This window comes from Cebus imitator, unplaced genomic scaffold, assembly GCF_001604975.1.
Source record: "Cebus imitator isolate Cc_AM_T3 unplaced genomic scaffold, Cebus_imitator-1.0 Scaffold150, whole genome shotgun sequence".
Lineage (NCBI taxonomy): Eukaryota > Metazoa > Chordata > Mammalia > Primates > Cebidae > Cebus > Cebus imitator.
Window position 1 is genome coordinate 3,379,668 of NW_016107465.1, and position 12,685 is coordinate 3,392,352.

Consider the following 12,685-nt stretch of genomic DNA (forward strand, 5'->3'; position numbering starts at 1 on the left):
ACGGGGTTTCACCATGTTGACCAGGATGGTCTCGATCTCTTGACCTCGTGATCCACCCGCCTCGGCCTCCCAAAGTGCTGGGATTACAGGCTTGAGCCACCGCGCCCGGCCCGCGATGGCATTTTTAAAAAGCTCACCAAGGGATTCTGTTATGCCACCAAGGATGAGAACCTAGGCTTTTGAATAGTTTCCAACCTCAGCAGCTCAGTAGATTCACCTGGGTGCTTTTTAAGCATCCTCCCACTCAGGCCCCATTCACCACCAATTAAATCAGAATCTCTGAGACTGGACTCAGGCACCAGGTTTTCTTTAAGTCCTCAGTGAATCCCAGTGTGCATTTAAGTTTCAGAACCGGGTTCCATGCCAGTGATTGTCAACATTTCATATGTATTTGAATTAGCTGGGGTCTAAAAATGTAGATTCTGATGTCATCGATCTGGGTTGATTAAAACTGCATTTCTAACAAACTATCCAGATGATGCCTGTGCCTCTGGTCCACAGATGACACTTTGAATAGCAAGACCATTTAACCTAATGACAAGGGTCCATTTCCTGACCTGGTTGGCTTGTTAAAAACCACAGGAGGCCGGGTGCAGTGGCTCACGCCTGTAAGCCCAGCACTTTGAGAGGCCGAGGCGGGCAGATCACAAGGTCAGGAGTTCAAGACCAGACTGGCCAATGGTGAATCCTTGTCTCTACTAAAAAAATCAAAAATTAGCTAGGCATGGTGGCTTATGCCTGTAATCCCAGCTACTTGGGAGGCTGAGGTAGGAGAATTGCATGAACTGGACCTGGAAGGCAGAGGTTGCAGTGAGCCAAGATTGCACCACTGCACTCTAGCCTGGGACAGAGCAAGACTCCATCTCAAAAAAGAAGAAAAAAAAAAAAAACACCACAGGATATGGCTCTGGCTTCCACAGCTACCTAAATTTCCCGCCCAGCGTACCTCATTGTGACACTCAGCCAGGACTTGGTCATATTCGCTCAGAGCAACCAAGAAAATTATGGAGGTGACACTCTCAAAGCAGTGAATCCATTTCCGCCTTTCAGATCGTTGGCCACCAACGTCCACCATCCTGTTGTACAGAAACACAGAACCCTCAAAGGCTGGAATACATGACACTTTGGGGAAAAGACAAGAATTATTATAGCATGGAAAGCAGTGCTCTTTGGGGTCGTCAGTAATTTCTGAGAGAAAGAGGTCCTATGTTTTCAAATGTCTGATGCTGCTGCTTTAAGCAATGAGGGACTACTGTTTCCTGGCAAAGAAGTCACAGAATGTAAACGATGTTTCTGAAGACATGCAGAGGTGACTCGGAGTCTGCTTGGGGACACTGGTATCCAGGCAGAAAACGCAAACATCCCCTTGTGCTCTGTGACAACCACTGTAGAGGCCCTGGTTACCAGACACAAGAGGAACAGACTGGCCAGCTGTCTTCCAGATCCCCCAGGCTGGCCTCAGGACCCAAGCCTATTCTGTCTTCCTGGCTCCTCTAATTTATCCATAAATTCTTTCTGCAGTCCCTGGATGCTGCCTCTTGTTCCCTATAAAAACCTGCAAGTGTCCTCTGTCCAGTACGGAAATCTAAAGCGTCTACCTGTGTCTCTCGGAAAGATTTCAGCAACTCCCAGCCCAGGATCACGAGTTCCAATGCTCCAGGAATCAGGCAGTTTCAGGGAATGAGTCAAGTGAGCTCCCCACAGTACAAAAGCACACAGCGTGCAGCAGCCAGGGGCCCTGTCTACAGGGAAGCCTGCCGCGCACCTGCAGACAAGCTCTGCAGAACAAAGCGCAGGCTCACCGTGACCACAGCCTCTGCCTTTTCAGGAGAAACGAGGTATCCAATGTGTTAAGTGAAACATCCCAACTTTTAAACAAGTTAGCTCAAAAAGATGTTTTTAATAACACCAAAGAAAGTACATAATGGACCAGATACAGCTGCCAAATCACCCCCACCCCACCCTCACCACCCCACCACACACACACACCCATCCCTCAAGACACTGGGGCAATATGGTTAGGTGGCCCACAGGCCAACCACCCAGAACTGTTGTCCAGAAAAGTGCAGGAAAGAAAACGAAAAATTCAATCCTGTCCCTGAACCATGTCCTGGAGGTGCAGCCACTCCCACAGTGACGTGTGTTGATGGCTGGCTACCCCACCTCACAGCAGGGAACCGATCTGGAAAAGGGACACTGCAATTGTCATAAGGTTGAGCTTGAAGAAGCCATTCTATAAAGGCCTCAATTTCAAAGATCGGAAATTTTCAGCCAGAAGTCTCCCACTGGGAGAGGTGCTCTGAGTCATAAAGTAATAGACTTCCCTGGTGATGATGTTAACCCATTCACCGGACCCTAGAAAGTAAGGCAAAACCCATTCATCACAGTCCAAGAAGGATAAACTTAGAAGAAATAAAAGTATTTTTAAAAACAAAACAAAACAAAACAAAACCCTCGGGAGCCTCTCTGAGAGGTTTTGGACATTGCAAAAAGCAGTTAATTGTGAAAAGGTTTAGAGAAACTCACAAGCACACGGGCACAGGGGCTACTATTAAAATCAGGGATATGCTAACACAGATGGGGATATTCCAAGGGGCTGGACCCAAGGGTGCCCCAAACCCAGCAATTCTGGATAGAAAAGCACTGAGCTGGAACTGGGATCAGACAGGACCTGGATGTGGGGGGACTGCTGTGTTGTCTCAAATGGAAAATCGTGTGTAAGAATTGTTAGGAGGAACAAGGGAAATAACGGATGTAACAGTGCTTCGAAATGTGCGGTGCCTCATGTATGCCCTGTATTATTATTCATTTTTTACCATAACTAAATGCAGTGAAGGGTCACTTAAGGCATCCTAAAAGCATTTCCTATATTTGTAAGTGGAAATGCATAGATTTTTACACAGCCCTTAGTTTGTATATATTACTCTTCACAGTTTTAATACACATTTTTGTGTTAATTCTTAGTTTTCTTTTTTAAGGATAAATCTTGGAGAAGGAAATAGAGGAGAAAGGAAACATTATTCAACTTTAGGGAAAAGTCATTGATAATCATATTCAATTTGTGGGATACAGAAGTATACGCGCACGCGCGCGCGTGTGTGTATGTGTGTGTGTGTGTGTGTGTGTATGTATGTGTTTGTGTGTGTGTGTTACACATAAGAATCATTCCAGTTTCCAGCAAGGAAACCTTTCTTCTTCAAGGGTAATAGGAAGGTGGCTTCCTCTCCATTCTAGGGTTGAGACCTACCGTAATTCTAAATATCCTGTGGCAGAGATCGTCACTCTGTTCTAAGAGTTATAATCCCTGCTTAAGAATAACATGTTTAGGAATGCACCTGGGGACTTCTGAACCTGGGCAGATTATTCATGGTACACCAGGGAAGACAGACTTACCGGAAGATGATGTTTTCCAAGTCAAACGGATACTCAATGATGCCGGTGGTGGGCACTCGGACGCGAAGCACGTCTTGCTGAGTGGGTATGAATGACGGCATGGCGATGCGATCGATGTCAGTCAGGTAACTGTGTATTAGAGAACAGGGAACTGAGTCTCCTTTTAGCGAAGGGAAAAAGGTCCATCCTACTCAAAGAAAGTCACCCCCAACTCACAGTCGGCCCGACGCAGACACATGAATTCCGACAATGACTTTCCTGAGAGCCAGCACCAGGCCAGGCTTCTCCGTCCTTCCTACCACTGTTTTGAAGACAATATGGGTCAGAAGCACTTTCAAGAGCCTTCTGGGACATCTGCAGAGCACTGCTTCTCTTCCTCCTGGGTTCTGATCTCTGTCGCTGCTATTTGGCCGGCGAGGGAGGCAGTGGGGCTGGAAGCCAGGATGTTGGAAGTGGCTCTCCCCGACGCCCCATCTGTCATCCTCCCTCCAGCGGCCCTTCTCCCTCCCACTCGCCCTTGTCCAAGTACATTATGTAATCGAGATGCTGTTCTCTAAAGCTTTGCTCAATGAATTAAATAGAGTTTGTAAGAAAATGCACAGATGTAAAACAGGCCGAGGAGAAATTCAAAACAACAGCAGCAAGAAAAAGTTTTCCTGTTGAAGACACTGGGAAACTAAACATCTCCTAAAATAAACCCAAACCTGCCTTAACTTATTTTTCGCCGTATATTAAAGCCCGGAGCTTAAAACATCGTTTTTCTTTTCTGTAGTAAAATAAGGGAATCCTTTTTAAAAAAAACTTTATGTCCTTTCTAAAAAGACATTTTTAGGTAAAATAACTGTAACTCAGGCCCTCACCAACAAGAGTGGGAGATACAGAGACACTTGCAAGCTGAGGCCGGCCCTTCCCTGTCCCAGCACAGCATCAGGGGCTGAACAGGTCTGTATGTAGGCTAACCAAGGGGTCACAGGTAAACCCTGCTCACCATATGCCTTCAGCTCCAGAAGCAAAGCCCTGGGGTAGCCTTCCACCACCCACCTTCCTGCCCAAATATGACCTCCAGGGCTTATCACTGCTTTTGCTGTACTTTGATGTGTGATTATTTGATTTATACCTGACTTGCTCCACCAGACTGTACATTTCCTGAGAGCAGAGAGCATTGGTTGTGTAATACCTGCAGCCCTCACCACAGTGCCTGGCACATCGTAAGCACTCATCACATTCATCCAATCAGCAGACATCTCTAGCAGAGGGGTTGAAAACGGCTGACCCGGATGGAGAAAATGTGCAAGCACCCTGAGTCCTGCCGGTTTAGAGGGCTGGGCTGCTGGGTTTAGGAGAGGCTGTTTTCTCTGTGGCAGCTCTGATCACCACCCCACCCAGGCCCCTTGTCCACGTCAATGGTCTTGCCCCTGTGGTTTTCAGGGTTACACTGAATTCTGTAGCAGGTCTGGTGGGTCTTTTCCAAATGGATCTACGTCAAGAGCCCTAGCCAATCCCCAGGGCCTTCACAGAGGCAGGTAACCCAGGCCGCCTCGGGTATGGCTCAGGAACGTCGTGCCTGTTCCTGGCTCCTCAGCCTGTCAAAGGCAGGCCCTCCTCTTTGGCACTTTCTTTCTTCCAGCTCTCTATGCTGAGATCTAACACCTTATTGGGGTTTCTTTATTTTCCTGCCTTGATTCTTTGTTGCACCTAAACATTCCTGTAGTTAGATTGGTTGTGCCAACCTGGATTAATGACATTCAACTCTCAGCCTGGGACAAACACCAAAGGAAGGTCATTGAAATCACAGGAGGTGACACCTCTGGCTTCCTTTCCTGCCCAATGCCTTGTCCAGCCCAATGCCTGCTCAGAAGGCAACAGTGGCAACCAAAGGGAAGGAGGTGGGTCCGAGGAAGGGATTTCTGAACCCTCAGAGGATGGAAGGTGATATGGGGCAGGTGAGAAAGAACTGAGCTGTAGAAGCAGGAGTCATTGCCACTTCAAGAAGGACCCATATCATACTGTTTCCCCAGTGACGAGACTGAAGGAAGCATTGCTCTGGGATATTACTTACTTAATTTTTTTTTTTTTTTTTGAGACAGAGTCTCACTCTGTCACTCAGGCCATAGTGCAGTGGCGCAATCCCGGCTCACTGCAACCTCAACCTCCTAGGCTCAAGAGATCCTCCTGCCTCAGCCTCCCGAGTAGCTGGAATTACAGGCACATGCAATTATGCCCAGCTAATTTTTGTGTTTTTTGCAGAGATGGGGTCTCACTCTCTTGCCCAGACTAGTCTCGGATTCCTGGTTTCAAGCGATCTTCCCACCTCTGTTTCCCAAGTCCCTGGGATTACAGACATAAACAGGAAATGCCTAAGAAGTGAAAATCTGTCACCTCTATGGGACAGTTTGCATGCTGGGCCATCTAAATAGAAATCTTTTTACCTTCAATTATTAACGAATTAACAGTTGAGCTGTATGATCCAAAATCCAGTGTGTAAGGCCTTTGCAAGTCGCCAGTAACAAAGGATTGAGTTTCCTGTGTGTGCTGGGAGCGCAGCCTCCTATCTGCGCCACTAGAGGGCAGCACCGGATCAGCAGCCGAGGGGCCAATGGCACTGCTGCTCTAAACTCAACTTTAGAGTTTAGGGCAATTGGACCTGCTGTCTTCTGATGGGGAAAACCAGAAAAGCAGAGGTATATAGAGAGGAGGAAAGGCGATGCTAGAAGCAAGTGTATTCCTTGTTTTCATCAGATCATTTCAGCACTCCAAAGGAGATCAGTCCCACTTAAGGGACCTCAAATTTGATGGAGTCTGTCTTTGAAAATGACAGGCTTAGCACACAGCAAGAACAGGTGTGTGTCAGCAGGAAGAGAGGTCTGTGGTCCAAAGAGTGACCGAGAGCTTTAGGAGGTGGTGAGAGATGGCACCAAGAGGTCAGGAGAGATACAGAAATGCGGAGGCAGGCAGCGCTGGCACCGTGCATTGCATTTTAGCAGCATTCAGTGAGACGCTTCTTTGAAGTGTGGCCCAGCTTGCCTGAACGTGCTGCGGGCAGCCAGGCTGGGCTCTGTACTCACTATTTGGCAGAGTCTGACAGCTGGTACTCCCTCCTCCTGTCGTAACACTCCTGGATGCCCGGATCTTGCCAGAGCTGCTTGATGGCCTCCACCTGCTCCCTGGAGAGCACAGAGACCTTGTCCACTTCCACTTCTCTGATGATCTGGGCATTTTCCTACTCAGAGGAAAGAGAACCTTGCATTAGGCAAAGGAAAGGAAGCCAACCCATTGGCAGTGTCGGGACAAGACTTGCCCTGCTCTGTGGATTTGGAGAGCTCTCCCTGGGTACGGGTGTGGTGGGCACCCTCCCAGGGGCTGCTCACCGCCAAGACACTCCCTGCAGCCATGCTGAGTGGAGATGGTGCAGCTGCTTAGCTCCGTAGAGAGAGCCACTGAGGGCCCACGTCCTGCAGCTTCCGTGCCCAGCCATGTCCTCGGCCACTTTCACCAGCATTCAACACCCAATGGTGAACAGAGAGACACTGGAGCTATCATCCTACCAGCAAACTTTACTTCCTCATTAACACGTTACTCGTTGGAGTATCTGCATAGCCAATGAGGCAAGTTTAAAATGGCACAGCAAGGGTTGGGTGGTGGAAGCTGGTCCACCTGATACAGGCACTAAGGAGACGCATTGTCTTTAGAGAACTGAAACACAGTAATACCAACCAATGATCTGTCCGGGATTTTGATCTCTCCCCTTATTAAAAAAAAAAAAATTGACTGGATGTGGTGGCTCATGCCTGTAATCCCATAACTTTGGGAGGCAAAGGCAGGTGGTCATGAGGTCAGGAGTTTGAGGTCAGCTTGGTCAATATGGTGAAAAACCACCTCTACTAAAAACACAAAAATTGCCCAGGCATGGTGGCACGCACCTGTAATCCCAGCCACTCAGGAGGCTGAGGCAGAAGAATTGCTTGAACCTGGGAGGCAGAGGTTGCAGTGAGCTGAGATTGCGCCACTGTACGCCAGCCTGGCAACAGAGTAAGACTCTGTCTCAAAAAATAGAAAAATTAATGGACTTTACTTTTTCGAGCAGTTTTAGCTTCCCAGAAAAATTGTAGGGAAAGTACAGCGCATTCCCACAGGCTGCTGTTTAGTTTCTTACATCACTGATACAACTCAAATGCACTGGGAGTGCATTTCCCCTCCCAATGCACTCCTCTTCCCACACCACTGATGATTATATTTATTATTACTATGATTATTAAATAATTATTGCTCTATTACTATAGTAATTGAGGCCATTATTACTGTAATTATTACTATTACAGAAGTTACCATTTATTGGCCATTTACTTTGTGCCAAAGCCTCTACATACATTATCTCATTTAATCAGTGAGAGGCTGGCATGAACCAGAAATCCTTCCAAACTTTAGAAAATGGAAAAGGTAAGGCTGGCCTCAGCCACGACATTTCCACGTTGACCCCAGACATTCAGTATCCTTTCCTTGGCTGCAAGTTGCAGCAGGCAAGTGAATCCTGGCACGAGAAGCAGGGCCTCAGGCTCTTCTTCCCTATCCCATCTTCCTGCATCCCACGGCAATTACGTCACCGTGCAGGGCTGGCTACACCGGCACCTGTGAGTCAGCAAAGCATCTGCTTGGTAGCTGGGATCTCAAGTACATATGGCACCCCCGAACGGTAGCTTTTATCGTGCGCTGTTCATCCTTGTGATTATCCAACAGCAGGCCACAGAAAAGGAGGATCTTACACATCCTCTTGACTCATCCAAGCCAAGGACTGTGATGAAATCGACACATCCATCCTGACAGTGCATATAAACTCTTCCTGGAGACCGTAGGATCTTCAGGAAGGTAGGGTCTCAAACAAGGTCCAGGCAGATGGAGCAGTGGAAAGTGTGCTAGACTGGGAATCAGGACCCTGAGTTATAAACAGTGTAGCTGGGACTCTTAAGGACCCCAACGAGTTACCTGCCTCAGTGTCCTCTTTTGTCAAATGAGCCATGATTTCCAGGGGCACCTGAATTATAAAGTGTTACTTAAATGAAAGTAGAATCGGCCTTTACTATTGTAGCAGATGTCTAATGAGTATTTCTTGTTTGCAAAAACAGGACACATGGGTAGCCTGTAAACCCTGACTTCTAATCCTGCCCAGTGGCGTGCTGCACTCATGAGCCCTTTTCTTGGCTGGCAAGTATGACGGATGGAGAACCCGGGCAGTGCTTGTCCAGTGCAGCACAGAAGAGCTCTCTCCCATGTCCTGCCCTCCTCTTGCCACCCTCTTGCCTCCCAAACAGGTCAGCTGTGCTGAGCTCCACCCTCTTAATGTAAAATGTCCATTTTCCTCTGTCTTCATCACAGGCCAGGAAATGCCACAAGGGCAGAGCCAATGTCTTATTTGTTCTTATACCCCAGAACCTAGTGCAGTGCCTTCTATCACAAATAATAAATGCCTTCTATTGATTTGTGCATTCAGTAAACATCTGTGGTGCATATAAAATCATCCACCTAATAGACAGAAAATCATGAGAAAATAAGAGTGAAAGCATGCTGGGGTGGAAGACGGAAGCTGTGCAGGTCACGGTGGAAGCAAAAGCAGGTCGGGACATTCTCTCAGAGGAGGAGATGCTCAGGCGGCGCTTGGCCAATCTGTAATTCCAGCTTGGGCCCTGGTGGCCCTCAGCATCCTTGCTTCCTGTGGGCATGCCTCTTCTGCTGCTCTGCTAAGTTTCACTATCAAGTTCAGGTTAACTGCTGAGCGTCAGTGCGGCGACAATTATCAGGGCTGTGACGAATGCATTTCTATCTCTCCCTCTCACAAACACAATGTAGGACAGAACTTTCGGGTGAAGGAAATGTGAGCGCAAGTCACTTTTGTCTCTTTTGAAAATAAAATTTACCAAAGACAAAAAACACATGATTATCTCAACAGATGCAGAGAAGGCCTTTGACAAAATTCAACAGTCCTTTATACTAAAAACTCTCAATAAGCTAGGTATCAATGGAACTTGTCTTAAAACAATAACAGCTATTTATGACAAACCCATGGCCAATATCATACTGAATGGACAAAAACTGGAAGCATTCCCTTTGAAATCTGGCACTAGACAAGGATGCCCTCTCTCACCAGTCCTATTCAACATAATATTGGAAGTTCTAGCCAGAGCAATCAGGCAAGAAAAAGAAATAAAGGGTATTCAATTAGGAAAAGAGGAAGTCAAACTGTCTCTGTTTGCAGATGACATGGTTGTATATTTAGAAGACCCCATCATCTCAGCCCAAACTCTCCTGAAACTCATAAGCAACTTCAGCAAAGTCTCAGGATACAAAATCAATGTGCAGAAATCACAAGAATTCCTATACACCAGTAACAGATCACAGTCAAATCATGAGCAAACTCCCATTCACAATTTCTACAAAGAGAATAAAATGCCTAAGAATACAGCTAACAAGGGATGTGAAGGACCTCTTCAAGGAGAACTACAAACCACTGCTCAAGGAAATAAGAGAGGACACATATAGATGGAAAAACATTCCATGCTCATGGTTAGTAAGAATCAATGTTGTGAAAATGGCCATAGTGCCCAAAGTAATTTATAGATTCAATGCTATCCCTATCAAGCTACCACTGACCTTCCTTACAGAACTGGAAAAAAACACCTTAAACTTCATACGGAACCAAAAGAGAGCCCGCATAGCCAAGTCAATCCTAAGCAAAACAACAACAACAACAACAACAACGAAGCAAAGGCATCATGCTACCTGACTTCAAACTATACTACAAGGCTACAGTAGTCAAAACAGCATGGTATTGGTACCAAAACAGAGATGTAGTCCAATGGAACAAAACAGAGGCCTTGGACGTAACATCACACATCTACAACTATCTGATCTCTAACAAACCTGACGAAAACAGGCAATGGGGAAAGGATTCCCTATTTAATAAATGGTGTTGGGGAGACTGGCTAGCCATATGCAGAAACCCGAAACTGGACCCCTTCCTTACACCTTATACAAAAATTAACTCCAGATGGATTAAATATTTAAACATAAGATGTAACAAGAGAAGCAGGACCCCAAGCTCTTCTTCCCTCTCCGATCTTCCTGAATCCCATGACAATTACATCATCATGCAGGGCTGGCTACACTGGCAGCTTTGAGTCAGCAAAACATAAGACCTAACACCATAAAAACCCTAGAAGAAAACCTAGGCAATACCATTCAGAACATAGGCATAGGCAAGGACTTCATGAGTAAAACACCAAAAGCATTGGCAACAAAAGCCAAAATAGACAAATGGGGCCTAATTAAAGTTAAGAACTTGTGCACAGCAAAAGAAACTATCATTAGCATGAACCAGCAACCAACAGAATGGGAAAAAAATTTTGCAATCTACCCATCTGACAAAGGGCTAATATCCAGAATCTACAAAGAACTTAAACAAATTTACAAGAAAAAAACCAACCCCATCAAAAAATGGGCAAAGGATATGAAGAGACACTTCTCAAAAGAAGACATTTATGTAGCCAACAAACATATGGAAAAAGCTCATCAATGGTCATTAGAGAAATGCAAATCACAACCACACTGAGATACCATCTCACACCAGTTAAAATGGCAATCATAAAATCAGGAGACAGATGCTGGAGAGGATGTGGAGAAATAGTGTATGCTTTTACCCTCTTGGTGGGACTGTAAATTAGTTCAACCTTTGTCAAAGACAGCATGGTGATTCCTCAAGGATCTAGAAATAGAAATTCCATTTGACCCAGCAATATCATTACTGGATATATACCCAAAGGATTATAAATCATTCTATTATGAAGACACATGCACATGTATGTTCACTATAGCACTGTTTACAGTAGCAAAGACCTGGAACCAACTCAAATGCCCATCAATGATAGACTAGATAAAGAAAATGTGACACATGTAAATGGAATACTATGCAGCCATAAAAAAGGATGAGTTCACGTCCTTTGCAAGGACATGGATAAAGCTGGAAATCATCACTCTCAGCAAACTGACACAAGAACAGAAAACCAAACACTGCATGTTCTCACTTAGAAGTGGGAGTTGAACAATGAGAACAACACATGGAAACAGGGAGGGGAACATCACACACTGGGGCCTATTGGGGGGTGAGGGGACAAGGGGAGGGATAGCAGGGGGTGGGGGGATTAGGGAGGGATAGCATTAGGAGAAATACCTAATGTAGATGACGGGGGGATGGATGCAACAAAACACCATGGCATGTGTATACCTATGTAACAATCCTGCACGAGCTGCCCATGTACCCCAGAACTTAAAGTCTAATTAAAAAAAAAAAAAGAAAATAAATTTTATGGTGGAACACAGTGGCTCACGCCTGTATTCCCAGCATTTTGGGAGGTTAAGACAGGTGGATCACCTGAGGCCAGGAGTTCACTATCAGCCTGGTCGACATGGTGAAATCCCATTTCTACTAAAAATACAAACATTAGCCAGGTTTGGTGGCACATGCCTGTGATCCCAGCTACTTGGAAGGCAGAGGCAGGAGAATCGCTTGAACCTGGGAGGTGGAGGTTGCAGTGAGCTGAGACAGAGCCACTGAACTCCAGCCCAGGCGACAGAGCAAGACTCCATCTCCAAAAAATAAAAAAAGAAAGAAACTTTAAAGAGTGAGTAATGTACCACACTTCCTTTAATCGGCTGTGGTGATTTTGGAAGCATGAGACAAGATGGAGCCTCCATCACCCAGGGCTCCTAAGTGACTACAATGAACAGAGATGCCCTCACTTGCCGTACTGGACATGTGGCATGAATGAGAAATCAACTCACAAGTCATAATGAACAAAGTTAAGTAAGTTGAACTTACTAAGTAAGTTAGTGCAGCATAACCTACTGCACGGATCCTGGCCGATACACATTGCAATGGATAAACCCAGCCTTTGGCATTTTTAGTAGAGAGAAAAAGTGGAACCCAGCGAGATAGTAAAGAGGAAAGCGAGCTTCTATATGACAGCTTGGGAGTAGATATAGATATGACCTCTCAGGTTACCAGGAGACCTCACCAGGAGAGGAAGACATATTGTGTGTTTAGCCAGGTGAAGGGAATGTGGAGAATCTGGCTGGAAAGAAGCAGAGAGCTAAGCCTCTTTGGAAACCCAACTGTAGAACTTGAATTTGGAGCAGACTGTACCTGAGAGGCCCGGAAGTACTCCAAGTTCGGAGGTCACTATCTGGTTAGTTTTCCTACCTGTTAAGATTGTTTTTTAGTTTTTTTCTTTTTTTTTTTTTTTTT

At 45.9% G+C, this 12,685-nt stretch overlaps 1 protein-coding gene across 1 annotated transcript in view; it reads right to left on the reverse strand.

Annotated features, from left to right (window-relative positions):
* GNA14 (G protein subunit alpha 14) overlaps positions 1–12,685 on the reverse strand; it is a 223,480-nt gene that overhangs the window by 5,118 nt on the left and 205,677 nt on the right. Inside the window, exons 3-5 of the mRNA XM_017543284.2 lie at positions 6,459–6,613; positions 3,394–3,522; positions 947–1,076 (exon numbers count right to left, since the gene is read on the reverse strand). Of these exons, the coding sequence (XP_017398773.1) occupies positions 947–1,076; positions 3,394–3,522; positions 6,459–6,613 (414 nt within the window). The remainder of the gene's footprint in view (positions 1–946; positions 1,077–3,393; positions 3,523–6,458; positions 6,614–12,685) is intronic.